General features: G+C 37.7%; 1 protein-coding gene across 1 annotated transcript; it reads right to left on the bottom strand.

Annotated features, from left to right (window-relative positions):
* Nucleotides 1-5,285: 5,285 nt before the first annotated feature.
* Nucleotides 5,286-15,067, bottom strand: LOC139740354 (uncharacterized). The gene is made up of 2 exons (XM_071650948.1): nt 15,042-15,067; nt 5,286-7,113 (listed from the first exon to the last, which is right to left on the bottom strand). The coding sequence occupies exons 1-2, from the start codon at nt 15,065-15,067 to the stop codon at nt 5,286-5,288; spliced, it is 1,854 nt and encodes a 617-aa protein (XP_071507049.1).
* Between the last annotated feature and the right edge of the window lie 269 nt (nt 15,068-15,336).

Genomic DNA, 15,336 nt, shown 5'->3' with positions numbered 1-15,336 from the left:
AGGTGTAAAATGGGTTACTATTACGATGATGGTAATGCTTGATTAACAATAATGGCAGTTTTGTTTTTGTTTTGTTTTGTTTTGTTTTTTGGACGAAGAGTGCTATAATATTGGAGAGCCTGCCCTGGGTAAATAAGACCATGTTATCATTTTTGTCATTATCATGTGACCTTTGAGAACTCTGTTCTTTTACAACATACGTCAAGAGCAGAATATGCACAAAGAAAACATGTCTTCCTGGGATCAATCAAATACGAGAAGAGAAACAAAGCCGGTAGCATATTTTTATATAGGAAAGTGTAACAGCCTTCGATGTTAAAGAAATTGCATCAACAAATGGTGCAGAGAAAAACAGAATAAAGTAACTGAGTATAGAGAAGAAGGCAGTCAGTTGTGATCCAAGTAGTTACTGTGGACTTAATCTCATAATTAGGTTTATGCACATGCCATTTTTATTTGGTGTCGAGAGAAATGAGACTATGTGAACGATATTTTGATTGTCGTAGCTTCCTTTCTTCTCTTTGCAGCCATTATCGGTAAATAACCCCATTTGTACTTGAACGCTCAGTGCTGTCTTGTGCTAACTTTATAAAGAGATGCTTACGTCATTTAGGTCTAGGAGAGCATCCTTTCATTTGTGATTAGAATATATACTTATCTAAATAGAAGTTGATTCACCTCCCTCCCCCCCCCCCCCCCCCCGACAAAAAAGCAATAATGACAGAGCAGTGACAGGGTGGCGCTTTCACCCAACATCCTTGTTGTTCCTCTTTCCTAGCAAATGTTCTCTTTTAGGTCATGAAATCTCCACAATTTATTCTTTGAGGAATAAAGCAAATACATCCTTGATACCAAACCAAAGTCCCCATAGAAAGAGAATAAGGATGAAGAGATGGATACCGCCATTAAGCACTATGGATATAAACGTCCCAAGATGTACCTATCAACAATTTTCCCCATACAAGCTAAAAAATTATGTGCTGTCTGACATTGGCTATATCTAGTGCACAAATTATCAACAGCCTTGTGTTTGTAACCTTCCTAATTTTTCCACTGTCATGTTAAAAACCTCTGAGAGGGTATCTAACGTTAAAGTGCATTTTAGGAAAGAAAATGTGTCTAACAACATTATCATTCGGACTAAGTTTTTTCTTTTATTCTTTATCTGCAGACACTACGATCGAGTTCCAAATACAAGCATGAATAGTCATCTCTCTCGCGTGCTTACAGTCTATAGTTATTACAGTGTACTTGTAAACTCTATCCACGGCCGAGCCGCATGTACCACTTCTGAAGCGCTGTTAACGTTGGTAACGTTTCATACAGAGTTTAGGGCGTTTCAGGAGTGCTCCGCCCTGAACCTACGCTCGAGAGGGACATGCGTTTACAGCCCTCCAGGTCCCGAATGTCTATTTCATACAGAGCTAAGAGGGTTCAGGAGCGCTCCTGGAATGATCTAACCACAGTATAAAATGTAATGTGAGAGTTACTTTTGACGGAACTTGGATGCGTTTCGGACTAAGACATTCCAATAAAGCGATTTAAGTGTTTTGTGTGTTGTCATGTCTTTAAGTAGTTTTGTCAAAATTAAGAATGCTGCATTTGAACTGAATTCTAATCGATTCCCTGACAAATTTTGCCGTGCATCTGGCATCCATTTATGCATATACCTGCCACTGAAGATAGCTTTTCCCTCTTGTAGTTTTGTTTTCAATCAAACGATTGTTTTTGTGTTAAAGAACTGTTGATCTTACTGTGTTGTTGTCTTCAGTAAGGCAGCTTATTTTATATTCTTCAAGAAGACAGACTATAAAGGAGCTTAGATATCAGAGAGGGTAGGTCCCTATGTAATGCGCTTGAAGTAGACAGTCTGCATGTGCTATATACTTCTTCAATAGAATAAACTTTATATACGTATTTCATGATGCTGAATTGTATTGTTGAAGCAACGCCTTCATTACATCAACCTGAGGTACAGCCCTCCTGTTGAACTTCACCATATGAATTGAAAGAAACCGGCTTCAAAGCAAGGGATGTCAATGGCATTTTAGCAGGTATAGTTTTGTCTCTGTTATTACGATGACTTCCAACATAATTATGACAAACTTGTCTTGGTGTATTACACGTTAAAAAGTGGTTAAGCAAGATGAGCGGGTGTTAAACAGTGACAACTAAGTCAGCAATCCCAAGTTTACTACATTTCCTTTGGAAGAGCTCTCCCAATATTGTGTCATGCGAGAAACATGGAATTAATGGACACTTTTCTATCAATACACTGACTTCGTTTAGACTGTCTTTAAGACCAAAAGATACACACTCAGCAAAGAAAGAAAGTAAACATTTTTCCAGTTCATATTTTTCATAGAAGATTTTGATGAAAATCAATGTATTATATTCCATATTAAAGGTAATTTAATAGGCCATCAAACCAGCAGGTCAATATAAAGGGAATTTTACCCATGAGTGAACACATTCGATTTTGTCCTCCAAGGCACAAAAGTAGAATATTACAAATATTGACATGTTGTCTTTCATTTGGAAATGCCCTTCAAGACAACAATGGTAACAAAAGACCAGTTTAGCACAGAGACCTGAATGAAATAGCAAAAATAGGTTTTCATTCTTTTTATATCATTATTACCTGAAACAAAATTAAAGCGGGAAACTAAAAGGGGATAATATAATTTTTCTGTCAACTCAAAAGTGTGTGTGTGTGTGTGTGTGTTTGCTAAGTGTATACTGTTTCATTTTTATTCTCTGTCAGTGTTTTACACGGGGAATATGCAAACAAACAGTGAGCATCAACAGAGTTCAAACTTATCTTTTCTCTTAATACGTTTTGTGTAAAAATGAACGAGGCATTTCCATCGTTCTTATACCATCGAAAAAGAGGAGGATGAGTATATGACTATAGTTTCCATAATTTGTGACAAAAGTATATTATGTTTGACACCATTTTCTTTGTGCTGTTGTATTGTTATTCCAGAGAGAGAGAGAAAGATAGCATCGTATTTCCTCGTGTATTCTTAATCTGGTTTTATTCATCGAACACTGCACATGTTTTAAAATGTATCTTATAAGTTTTATTATGATGAACAAAGTAATGATACTCGTTATTAATGAATCGAACTTCATAAATGAAGATTTCACCTTTCTAATCGATTCACTAGGGCGTGAGGTGGAGATACGCGTAGTCCTTTCGTATAGCTGTTACTACATGTAATTATCATTGCGCTGTGGAGCGCTGGTGGCATAGTGGATAAGACTCCCGACTCCCAATCGGAGGACCCGAGTTCGATTCCCGCCCAGTGCCTACGTCCTTGGACAAGATGTTTTTACCCACCACGTCCCTCTCCTCCCAGGTGTATTAATGGGTACCTGGGAACGCTAGGGTGATAATGATAGCACAGCCCTCTGGTAAAGCAGTGGCAACGCTGAAGAGGCTATTGAATTGAATTGAATTGATTTATTCAGCGTAAAAACAACAGAGAAAGACATTGATGAACAATCATGACAGGCACAGAGAAAAAAAAACATAACTTTAGAATACATAAAGCTGAAGGGAAGCAGCCAACGAGGAATTAAGTTGTAAATCCTTAAAATCTGGCCGACCCAGAAAATCAATTGATTTTTAAAAAATGCATTGGTGGTAAATTATTTCATATTTATAAAAAAAAATGAGATGAACAGATATACCGTTGCAAGAACAAAACATAAAGCAATACAGCATGATACACAATACACTACATTTACATTACGAAGGCAATACGAACAAAGTGAGTTACAATCATTAGATAGAATACATGTAATGTCAGTCAAGCATGTCAAAAACTTAGGAATGATAATTTTGCATAAAATTCTCCTTAAGTTTACGTTTGAATACATTAAAAGAGGTAACTTTACGAATATCATCTGGTATTGAATTCCATACAACTGTATAAGCGGACCTTGATAAAACACAGATTTCTGAAATAACGATGTTCTTACTTTGGCATGTGAAAATTCTCAGCGTTTCTTGTATAATATGAATGAAAATTGAATGACCTTAATGAATAAGACCTCATTATCATTTATCATTATTATTATTAGTATTATCATTACTTTTAGTATTGTCATTATGATTGTTATCATTATTGCTATTATTTTATGAAATGACACGCCTGCATGGTACAGACACTAAAATCCTTCTAATAGTGGCTACTTCGGAACTTATGCAATTGGTACAATTAGTTAACGTCAACGGTCCACCGTAGAGCTTGTACTAGTATATGCTGCCGAGTGATTACATGATAAACCTCAACATTATTACTGATATGATGATCAGTAATTGATTGAGCGTACTTGTAGTACACTGTGTGTATTTCATTATCGAATAAAAGGCTTGAAATGAAAGTACAATTTCCCAAACACTGTTGTTTTGCAAAAACATAGGTTCACTCTCAAAATACAGACACAATTATGTACATATGTACAAGTGACGACAGAGAGAGGGGGAGAGAGAGAGGGGGGGGGGGGGAGAGAGAGAGAGGGGGGGGGGAGAGAAAGAGGGGGGGGGGGAGTGAGAGAATAAAACGTTCTTTATAAAACTGCCAGCATAGCCAGCATAACACACTGAAATTTCTGCTACGAAATTCCCTAACTAGCTTAAAAGATATGCCTATTTAAGGGAGGAAACGCTATATACGTTCAACACTATAAAGAAAATTCGTACATTCATGTTTTAGAGCATCTTATACTAACCTTATTACAAAGGCGTGTCCATATTATTCATACATTTCATTATACCATAATGTACATGTCAATGTGGTCTGTATACACAATTCCATAAGATTATTCATATATTTCATTATACCATAATGTACATGTCAATGTGGTCTGTATACACCATTCCATAACTTCACAGTTCGTATTCATACTTCAGCATGGCATAAAACAGACATATACCCTATTACATGTCGAATAAAAAAAAACAGTGCCATGCCCGGAAAAAAAGAAGAATTATAACATAACTTTATGTAATGAGAAATGATATCAAGAAACACGCGATGTTACTGAATCTTGACTTCTGGAAATATAAATCATCCTATCATTATTTGTACCTCTCGAAATACCTAGCAACGGTATAACATATGAATGATCATTCATGTAGGTAGGTGCGGTACATGCAAAACCAATAACCATAAAATTTGCGTGATAATGTATTACCATACAGAGAAATCATCTCTATACAGATGATTTCTTCCACAGAAATGTGGAAATAAAATTAATAACATCGATTGCGAGATTTAAATTTGACATGATAGCGATTGAAATATGTAAAGTCTATCTGAAGTGCAGAGAGCTATCTCACCACTGTCAAACTCTTGTAGAAAGTACCAAATTCTTTTCTCTGGTTTTTGTATTTGGAAATCAGTGAGGAGATTGCACACGTGCTCCAAATCTCTCGTGTACCGATCGATACTAACAAGACCCTCCTTGTACTTCACCCAGGCTACAATGACCGAATCATCTCGACAAACAGCTGGCCAGGCAAACATACCCTCCTTCTTCTTCAAGACATTCTCCTTCTTCCCCTGACCATCAAGACACACGACTTCTGATGTGTCTGTCAGAATCAGTTTCCCCGTAGTATGACAGGAGAATAATTGCATAGGTGCGTATCCATCACACGTTATTTCCCTGACTGCCTTACCTCCCTGTGGGGTAAATACATGAATCTTCTTGAGCTTCATATAACCCACATAGATGTTATCATCTCTATCCACAGTGAGACCACCAAGACCTCCTTCATCATGACTCATCGTCTCGAACGTAACGTCAAGCTTCTCCCACTGTGGAGTGTAAAGTGATATCTTGCTGTTTATATCACGTACAACACTTCGACCATCAGACAGGAATCCAATTCTCCTGACAAGTACATCCTTCAGCACGGTCTGCTGTAACTCGCCATCAGGGGAGTAGAGATGGATTCCTCCTTTAGACGATCCCACCGCCATCATACCGTCTTGTGCACGAGTCATACAGTTCATGCTGTTTTTGACTGGGAGCTCTACGTCTACTTTGGCATCCCACCTTTTCAGGTCTCCAAGGCAAAGTTCATTGACCTTCACGTATCTACGGAATGAAATCTTCTGAGCTCGTTCTGCCACACCTCTCGGTGATCTGTTGTCAGGATCATCTTGTCCAAGAAAGCTCTTCAAGTTCTCGCACAGCGTGTCGTGTGCAAACAAAGCGTCTTTCTCCAGCGGTACCTTCATGCCGTTTTTAACCAGCTCTTCCATAGCGTCCATTTGACTGACTAATTGCCGACTGTCGTCCTCCATTACTTTTAATTCCTTCTCGAATTTTTCAGACAATCGTTTCACTTGACATTTCAGGGTCTCTCTTCTGGCTGACAACAGTTCCATGTATTCCTCGTACGTCTTGTCGATATCATCATCGAGCTTTCTCAGCATAATGTTTATTTCATTGCGTTGTGTCTCTATGAACTCGATATGGGTTTCAACGGTTGTTTTCTTTGAAGTTGTTCTTTCTTTCAATTCCTCGATATTTTTCATTAATTTCTCTTCATGGATAGCTGCCTCTTCCAGCTTGTGTCCCTCTTGCAAATGCTTCAGCATCCAACATTTACTGCACGTGTACTCTCGGCAATTAGGGCAGAAACAGTCTTCATCCTCATTAGGATGATTCTTACATTTCCGTCGCCTCTTAATTGGAACTTTCCCTGAGAGCACCTCGCTCATGGCTACTATTGTGTGGATGGAGAACGGTGTCCAGGTAGAGTGGCTTTTCTCACAGACTTTACACATATATTTCCCACAGTCCTGACAGTATGACACAGCTGGTGGCTTTTCGTCCGTCTCACAAACTGAACATGTTGGACTCTTGGTTTTCACTTCGTCCACCAGAGAACTTAGGGGTACGTTTGTTTGTAACTTACTCACACCTCCACAGGGTAAGGGCGTTTCTCTCCTGCACACAGGGCATGCTATGGGTTGGTTTGGCTGAGTTTGAAAGATACTTTCCAGACAGTCTTTGCAGAAGGTGTGAGAACATGTCAGTGATTTAGGTTGGTTGAAAAGTGCCAGGCAGATAGGACACTCCAGATTCTGGCTGCTGATTTGATGAAACGTTGCCATGGTGGTTGTCTGCCTAAAAGCAACAAGAACACAAAGAGGTAAACACATCAACAAGGACTAGCCGAAATATAATATCAGTATTAATACAAAAGGAAAGTGAATGAGAGGCATGTCGAAAGAATTTTGCATTCGTAAGACCGAACAAAGTAATGAAAAATAAATTAAGATACTTGTGCGAATACCATTTATCATGTACCAAGCATGCTTTATTGTCGGGTTCAATATTGCTGATTTATGCCTGCTCATTTAAGTGAACCCCACAACTTCTCATGAGGCCACAGCCAGTTATCCCGTGAGTCTGTCATACAATTGTACCACTTTAGAAATATGCTATAATTTAGTATCACTATTTGAGACCTGAAATGAGCATTAGTCAAACAAGAAGCAAAGCCTCACAAATGCACTCACAAAAATGTGATGAGGTGATCTGAGTTGCTATTTGAGGGATGGCTCATTTAATCATGACCCTGTGTATAGCGCAATGTTTGTCCTCCAGCGAGTTGCCATACACGTACAAAGAGAATATCAGAATATATGTATATATATATATATATATATATATATATATCCTGGGATCAATCAAATACGAGTTGAGAAACAAAGCCGGTAGCAGTATTTTCATAGGAAAGTGTAACAGCCTTCGATGTTAAAGAAATTGAATCAACAAATGGTGCAGAGAAAAACAGAATAAAGTAACTGAGTAAAGAAGAAGGCAGTCAGTTGTGATCCAAGTAGTTACTGTGGACTTAATCTCATAACTAGGTTTATGCACATGCCATTTTTATTTGGCGTCGAGAGAAATGAGACTACGTGAACGATTTGATTGTCATAGCTTCCTTTTTTCTCCTTGCAGCCATTATCGGTAAATAACCCCATTTGTGCTTGAACACTTAGTGCTGTCTTGTGCGAAGTTTTATGAAGAGATGCTTACGTCATTTAGGTCTAGGAGAGCATCCTTTCATTTGTGATTAGAATATATACTTATTTAAATAGAAGTTGACTCATCCCACCCCCACAAAAGAGCAAAAAAAAAAAAAAAGAGATAGAGAAAAAATATTGACAGAGCAGTGACAGGGTGGCGCTCTCACCCAACATCCTTGTTGCTCCTCTTTCTGAAGAAATGTTCGCTTTTAGGTCATGAAATCTCCACAATTTATTCTTTGAGGAATAAAGCAATTACACCCTTGATACCAAAGTCCCAATAGAAAGAGAACAAGGAAGAAGAGACGGATATTGCCATTAAGCACTATGGATATAAACGTCCCAAGATGTAACTCTATTAACAATTTTCCCCATACAAGCTGAAAATAATATGTGCTATCTTACATTCTGGCTATATGTAGTGTACAAATTATCAACAGCCTTGTGTTTATAATTTTCCTAATTTTTTCACCGTCATGTTAAAAACTTCTAAGAGGCTATCTAGCGCTAAAGTGCATTTGAGGAAAGGAAATGTGTCTAACAGCATTATCATTTAGACTAATTTTGTTCTTTATCTGCACTACACTACGATCGAGTTCCAAATACAAGGATGAATAGTCATCTCTCTCGCGTGCGTCAGTCTAAGTTAGGAAAAGAAATTGATTTAGTAGGTCGCACTGTTAACACAGTTAAAAAAAAAGAAAAAGGAAGTCCTTAAGAATTCTGACTTGTGCCAAGTTCTCTTTACTCGTGTCTCCTTATAACATCTTATCTTTTTGCATAGATTTGTAATACGATCGTTAGACACTGACTTATTGCCAAAGCAGAAAGTGAGTAATAGCTCTGTTCAAATAGCATTTAAAGGAAAGCCTATGTTCCAGTTTTTCTGTTTTACAAATTTATTACAACTTATATAATATAGGTCGAGGGATTAAACATTTTAGATCAAACAGCAAAACCATAACAGAAATGTTAGCAACAACAAACAAGGAAGAATCAATTCTAAGCCTATATTTAGTGCTCATGCATTGTAAAACCATACGTGTTACGCACAAGTATACACGGGTACGTGTGTGGCTATCGTTTTATCTAGATTATGCTTACCAAGTATGCCGTACTTCCGGGTTCGATCTTGCTGATTAATTTTATGTCTGGTTCTGAAGTACATCGAGGCATGAGATCACAACCTGTAATCGGTTCAGCCTGAAGGGAGGCGAGCACAGCTTCGATTGAATGTGGTCTTACTTTCTAAATACCCGGACAGAGTATTTAGAGTTTAGAGAAACGGAGGACATCATTACAAAGCACTCCCAAAACGGTCTGGAGCTATGAAATGAGCACCTCTGCTTATCATGACCTTTTCACTGTGACCTTTATGATAATTATAGCAGCGGGTTTTCCCCACAGAACTCTTGTTCCGGGGGGTAGTTGTCCTAGGGGGTAATTACCCTGGAGGGCAATTCCACGGTAACTGACGTTACACGTAAGGATTTTCATGAAATTGTTTACCTTGTAGTTTTGTGAATGAAAGCACCTTGGGCTTGCAATTAGCATTGATGAATAAGTTCATGAGAATGAAGAAATAGGTGGAAAGTTTTTCTCTCAAACTGCATTTCTTATCACATAGCAAGTGAAAATGTGGCGGTAACTGACGTTACGGAAAAAGGACATGGGAAATTATGGTGTAGATGTAAATGGAAATATCTCATGTCCCTGACTTCTAGCCTTTATGTGTTTAATATGGCAATACACCTAGGTTCTTAGGAACAGGTGTGCAAAATAATGTGCACTTTAGTTGTCTCCTTTTACCACCATGCCAATTTCAGTGAAGGCATGACGGTAACTGACGTTACGTAACTGACGTTACGCTTACATTTGCCATAGGGTTTACACATGCAAAATCATGATTGGGAATAGCTATGTGATATTTCATAATTATGACCATTCAGAATGATTTGGTTGATATGGAGTCATACCTTGGTTCATCAGTCATAAATACACAATGAAATGAAACAGTAGTCCATTTTCTTTGTGTTCTATGAAGACTTAAAGGTAAACATGTCAGTAACTGACGTTACACATACTTTGCTGTGGGGTTTACAGAGAACTAATTTATTTAACAGGTTATTATACTAGTGCAATGTACCAGTGACAATCCCAGGCAACTGCAGCAACAAATTAAATCAAAATCTAAAGACACAAATAATATTGGGTGGGCCCTTAGGGGGCACCCCCCCCCCCATGCCATAACACAGTTGGGCAAAAATAATGTAAATGCACAAGAGGATATTTCTTGACATTTGTCTGAAGATTTAATTTTTATTCAACATTTATGATTACACAGAGCCATTAATAGATTAAGCAGTTCCAAGTATAAATATGTTGACATGACTAAGGGCTTTTTTGTTTGTTTGTTTGTTTGTTTTTTAATGAACAGGAAAGTTTTTATCTACATAGAGTGCTCCACCCATAATACCTTGTAGTACTACACAAAACATGGATACTTTTGTGCTTGAAAAATATATCAAAATATCTTCCAGGTCATGGGGAAAAAACATGTATCAACTCATAAATATGCATAAATATGTATGAAATCTATTGTGATATATTTCTCCTTCTTTTCTTTATTTCACTCCTGATGATCTCCATCATCAATTGATTTAAATGAAATATTTCTCTGTGAAGAAGAAAAATAAATGCTTTTTTGGTCAAAAGAGCATCATTGTTTTATTCCTAGCTTGAAGTAATTTAACTGTTTTTCTTTTCCTTTTGACTGATATATCACGGCTTGCAAATACATTCGAGATACCAAGAAATCGGACTTTGCAACGAAAGAATACTAAAATCAATATAAAAAAATAAAAAACTCTTCCTGTTCATAATTATCATGTGTTGTATTACAAAATGTCCCTGCATGAACAGAATAAAGTAATCAACAAATACACACTGTATGAACAATTTTTTTAAAAACCCTATAGAATCCTCTCTCACTTTGAGCAACATCAGTGTTAAGTTTCAAACAATAATGAGTACATGCCTTACGTACCATAATACAAGATGAGCCATGTTAACTACACCACACATTTAAGTGCAAGAGAAGAAATATCTGTTTGTGCATTTGCCTTGAGGTAGAAACTTGACTAAGCTTCCTGAAAAAAAAAAAGAAAAATGCCAGCAAAAGCAGACATTGGTGAAGATTGTTAAACTGTTGGCATACAGCTGTGCAGAAGTTTTTTTTTTATTTTTTTTTATAGAAAATGTGGTTAACATGCAATCATGTCACTGATTAGGCCTACAAACTTTGGTAGCTTTATCATCCCGTAGGACTGGGAATGTACTAATTTGAGTGCATACTGCATGTGGCAAACTAAACTTCCAGATGATTTAACCTTAAACTTGTGCTGAATCAAAAATCGAAAGCTCAAGCCCCCCCCCCCAAAAAAAAAGATAATCATGGTAAATGAATGAATAAATGAATTTAGAAATAAAATAAGATTTTAAAAAAATATATCCATGGACATACCATGGTAATGACATCATTTCCTATGAAAAGGATTGCTGCTCTTTGTTGTAAGTTGACTTCCCAGATGTATTGAAATGGCCAAAAGTCAAAAAATTTGCCTCAGTTATAATTACTGTCATGGTAACTGACGTTACATACTCGTGTATGACGTTTCGGTAACTGACGTTACGCATTTTGTAGTGTTCATTTTGACTCTCCAGTATGCCAAGTATCCTTATTTCTGGTATTAAAATAAAGGCATATGGGCATACATTAGAAATCCCAAGTTACATCATACAGCTCACTTCCTTCGATGAATAAACTTAAAAATTCCTTGTTTTTGGTAACTGACGTTACATCCATCATTATCAAAGTAATTAACAGTTTTTATCAAATTCTTTAAAGCTACCAGCTTTTTTTTCTATCGTGTGGTAAAAGACTTCTCTGGTAACTGCATACATATGAAAGATTGTTGTTTAGAGTACTAATAAAGTGGATATACAGAGAGTAAGTTATGCGACAATACACTCTTTTCACCATTGAGTTATAGGCATATTTTGGCAGCCATTTTGAAAATCAAAATGGCCGCTTTTATTGAAAAACATAATGATTCTTAAAACTTCAACTCAAGTACTGTCTGAAAATGTATGGTGTTTGAAACAAATATCACTTTGAATTTTTGGCACCTGTGTCCTAGTTACCGTGGAATTGCCCTGGAGGGTAATTGCCCTTGGAGGGTAGTTGTCCGGGGGGTAGTTGCCCTAGGGGGGAATTGTCCTGGGGGGTAATTATCCGGGTGGTAGTTATCCGGAGGGTGGTTTTCCAGGGGGTAGTGTTCCTAGACCCATTCTGACCAATACGACGTACATGACTATAAATGCATGGCTATGACTGTAAAGCTGGTGAACACAGTGATTACCATCATCATGCCACAGTGACATCCCACCGCTGCCACCATTTGTAGCGTTTTTCCCTGTGCGGTCTATATGTGTCTTCAGCGAGCTAGCATCAGGCACATCACAGAGTCACCCACTCTCACAATCAGCACCATGCATTTTCTTCACTCATACAGATCATAGTTCATACACCATCAACATGATCAAGAAGTAGGCTAGTAAATAAGAAAAGTAGGAGCCATTGTAGTTACCTTGCTGTTAAGCTGTTCTGCTTCCTTTTATTGCAGGATCACCTGTAGTAGCTCTGTTAGCTCTGGTGTACAAACTCTGAGCTCCTGATATAACTCTTGTAACTCTTGTAACTTTTCGGAACTCTCTAAACTCTGTGAACTCTGAAGCTCTCTCAATCTAAGACTGCAGTGCAATGGCATTTTATACCTTTGACATTGCCCCTGCCTCTGTGCTTTGTCCATGGTCAGTTCCGGAGAGGCTGCCACTTTCGGTTCGGTGTAAAAATGGCAGAGGTAAAGATGGCAGGGGTAAAAATGGCAGGGGTAAAAATGGCAGAGGTAAAAATGGCAGAGGTAAAAATGGCAGAGGTAAAAATGGCAGAGGTAAAAATGGCAGAGGTAAAAATGGCAGAGGTAAAAATGGCAGAGGTAAAAATTGCAGAGGTAAAAATGGCAGAGGTAAAATGGCAGAGGTAAAAATGGCAGGGGTAAAAATGGCAGTGGTAAAAATGGCAGGGGTAAAAATGGCAGGGGTAAAAATGGCAGAGGTAAAAATGGCAGTCAGAGGTAAAGTTGTCAGTGGTCGAAATGTCAGTGGTCAAAATGCTAGAGATAAAAACGCCATTGATAAAAATTTAGTCGTTGAAATGCAAGAGGACGAGGTAAAAGTGACAGAGATTTTTTTTTTTCTTCATGTTTCTGACACCTTTCTCGCAATACGCGCTTTTCGTGCCTTCTTCTCCTGAAACAAAGCACGGGGGAGACCGGGGAGAAATGGGACACGGGAAGAAATATGGGACACTCATGTAACTTGAAAAATGCTCGGCCAGTCAACAATCCGATAATATATCAGTAAAAAGATGAGCCTCGGTACACCTGAAAATGGACATATTAACCACTATACAGCTCTACAGGTATCTTGTCAGTAAAATATCAAACTCACTTTAGATCTAGAAGGTCCTATACTATATTAATAAGTATTTTTAAAAGTGTGCAAACTTCTGAAAATAAAATTGCTTGATAACAGACATGCAGGTATGAAAAATTGGCACGGATCTTTTACTGTTTCTGTTACCACTGGGAGAAATTTAATAGCGGAGTGTTACATTTCTCCCCGCGGCACATGTAAAGAGAGTCTTGCAAAGCTTCAGCGATGGCTGTGTAAATTGAATCGCGATCTAATGGTAGTCATAGGCGGTGATTTCAATCTACCTGAATGGGATTGAATTGGATTTTCTTACTGTTGTTGTATGACGAGGGTACAACGTCATTTTCGGTGGCTGAATCCACCAATCTTTAGCAACACACCATGTTGACAACATAATGGAATCTGACATTGAAGCAACAGCTATAAAGTTTGAAAGGCATCAAACATCTAAATTTTTTCGCCTGCGGATTCGTTCAACAATGATTGAAAGAAATCCCATGGCAAACTATCAGTTTTTACTCTCACTATAGACCAGTTTATTGCGAAAGTTCGTCTCCAGTTTTAATAGGCATAAGTTTGTAAAGTGACCACAAAGTGTTAATTAACTTCGAGATATTTGTTTTTGCGCCATGTGATACTTGAACAATGTAATAAAATATTTTGCAAGAGCTTACTTATGTCTGCCGATACATCTGCTGTAGTTTGTTTTTTGCGTTTTGTATTTTTACTTCTACATTATGTCGTGATCAGGCCTTGTGAGATAAATAGGCTCCTACGAAACCTGAATGTGAGAAAATAATATTGAACAGGTGAAAAATTAGCGGTTTGCTTCGACTACCCTATGTCCCCTTCACTTCTTTACACTAAACAGTTCAAAAACTGAAAAAAAAATGACAATTAGTGTATAGCCTGGACGTGAGCGGAATTCGTTTGTGTAAGAGTGTGTAAGGGAGAGTATGTGTATCTGCGTGTAATTATGTTTACACCAAAATTGGGTTTGTGTGTGACATGTGTGTGTGTGTGTGTTTGTGTGTGTGTGTGTGTGATAACTTCATTTGGCGAAACAACGTAGGATTATACATGTACTGTTTAAGGGCTTTGCAGCATTGTTGGAACCCCCTTATAATGATAGATAATAATGATAATAAAAATAATGATAACAATAATAATGATAATAATACTGAATAATAAAAGTAATTTCCCATAGGCCTACTGGGCTCTTAGCTGGTTTATTATTTCCTGCACAGAGAGAGATTACGCCACTGCAATTGAATCAAACTCAGAATAATGCAAGTGCTCTAATCTCTTTAAAACATAATTCAATCAATATTCTTCAAATCTGCAATTTGTATTTGAAAATTCGATAAATACAGTTTGCTCTGGCTAGGTTATCAATCCAAACCTCTTCATACGTTTATATCTGACGAAATCGCTCTCATTACTTCTGACATTTTACTTCTGCCATTTTTACCTGTGCCATTCTTACCTCTGCCGTTTTTACCTCTGCCATTTTTACCTATGCCATTTTTACCCCTGCCGTTTTTACCTATGCCATTTTTACCCCTGCCATTTTTACCTCTGCCATTTTTACCCCTGCCATTTTTACCCTTGCCATTTTTACCTCTGCCATCATTACCTCTGCCATTTTTACCTCTGCCATTTTTACCTCTGCCATTTTTACCTCTGCCATTTTTACCCCTGCCATTTTTACCTCTGCCAT

Source organism: Diadema antillarum, unplaced genomic scaffold (genome assembly GCF_040938485.1).
Source record: "Diadema antillarum isolate AM-2024a unplaced genomic scaffold, OU_Dant_1.0 seq00000847_RagTag, whole genome shotgun sequence".
Taxonomy (NCBI): Eukaryota; Metazoa; Echinodermata; class Echinoidea; order Diadematoida; family Diadematidae; genus Diadema; species Diadema antillarum.
The sequence above is the reverse complement of the archived record's forward strand: the minus strand, read 5'-3'. Positions and strand labels throughout refer to the sequence as shown.

What these genes read in the sequence shown, in the direction of transcription:
- LOC139740354 (XM_071650948.1), bottom strand. Translation starts at nt 15,067, where the DNA reads ATGTCAGAAGTAATGAGAGCGATTTC. An exon ending in GAAGTAATGAGAGCGATTTC is followed by an intron (nt 7,114 to 15,041) that starts GTCAGATATAAA and finishes TCAAATCAGCAG; the next exon opens with CCAGAATCTGGAGTGTCCTA.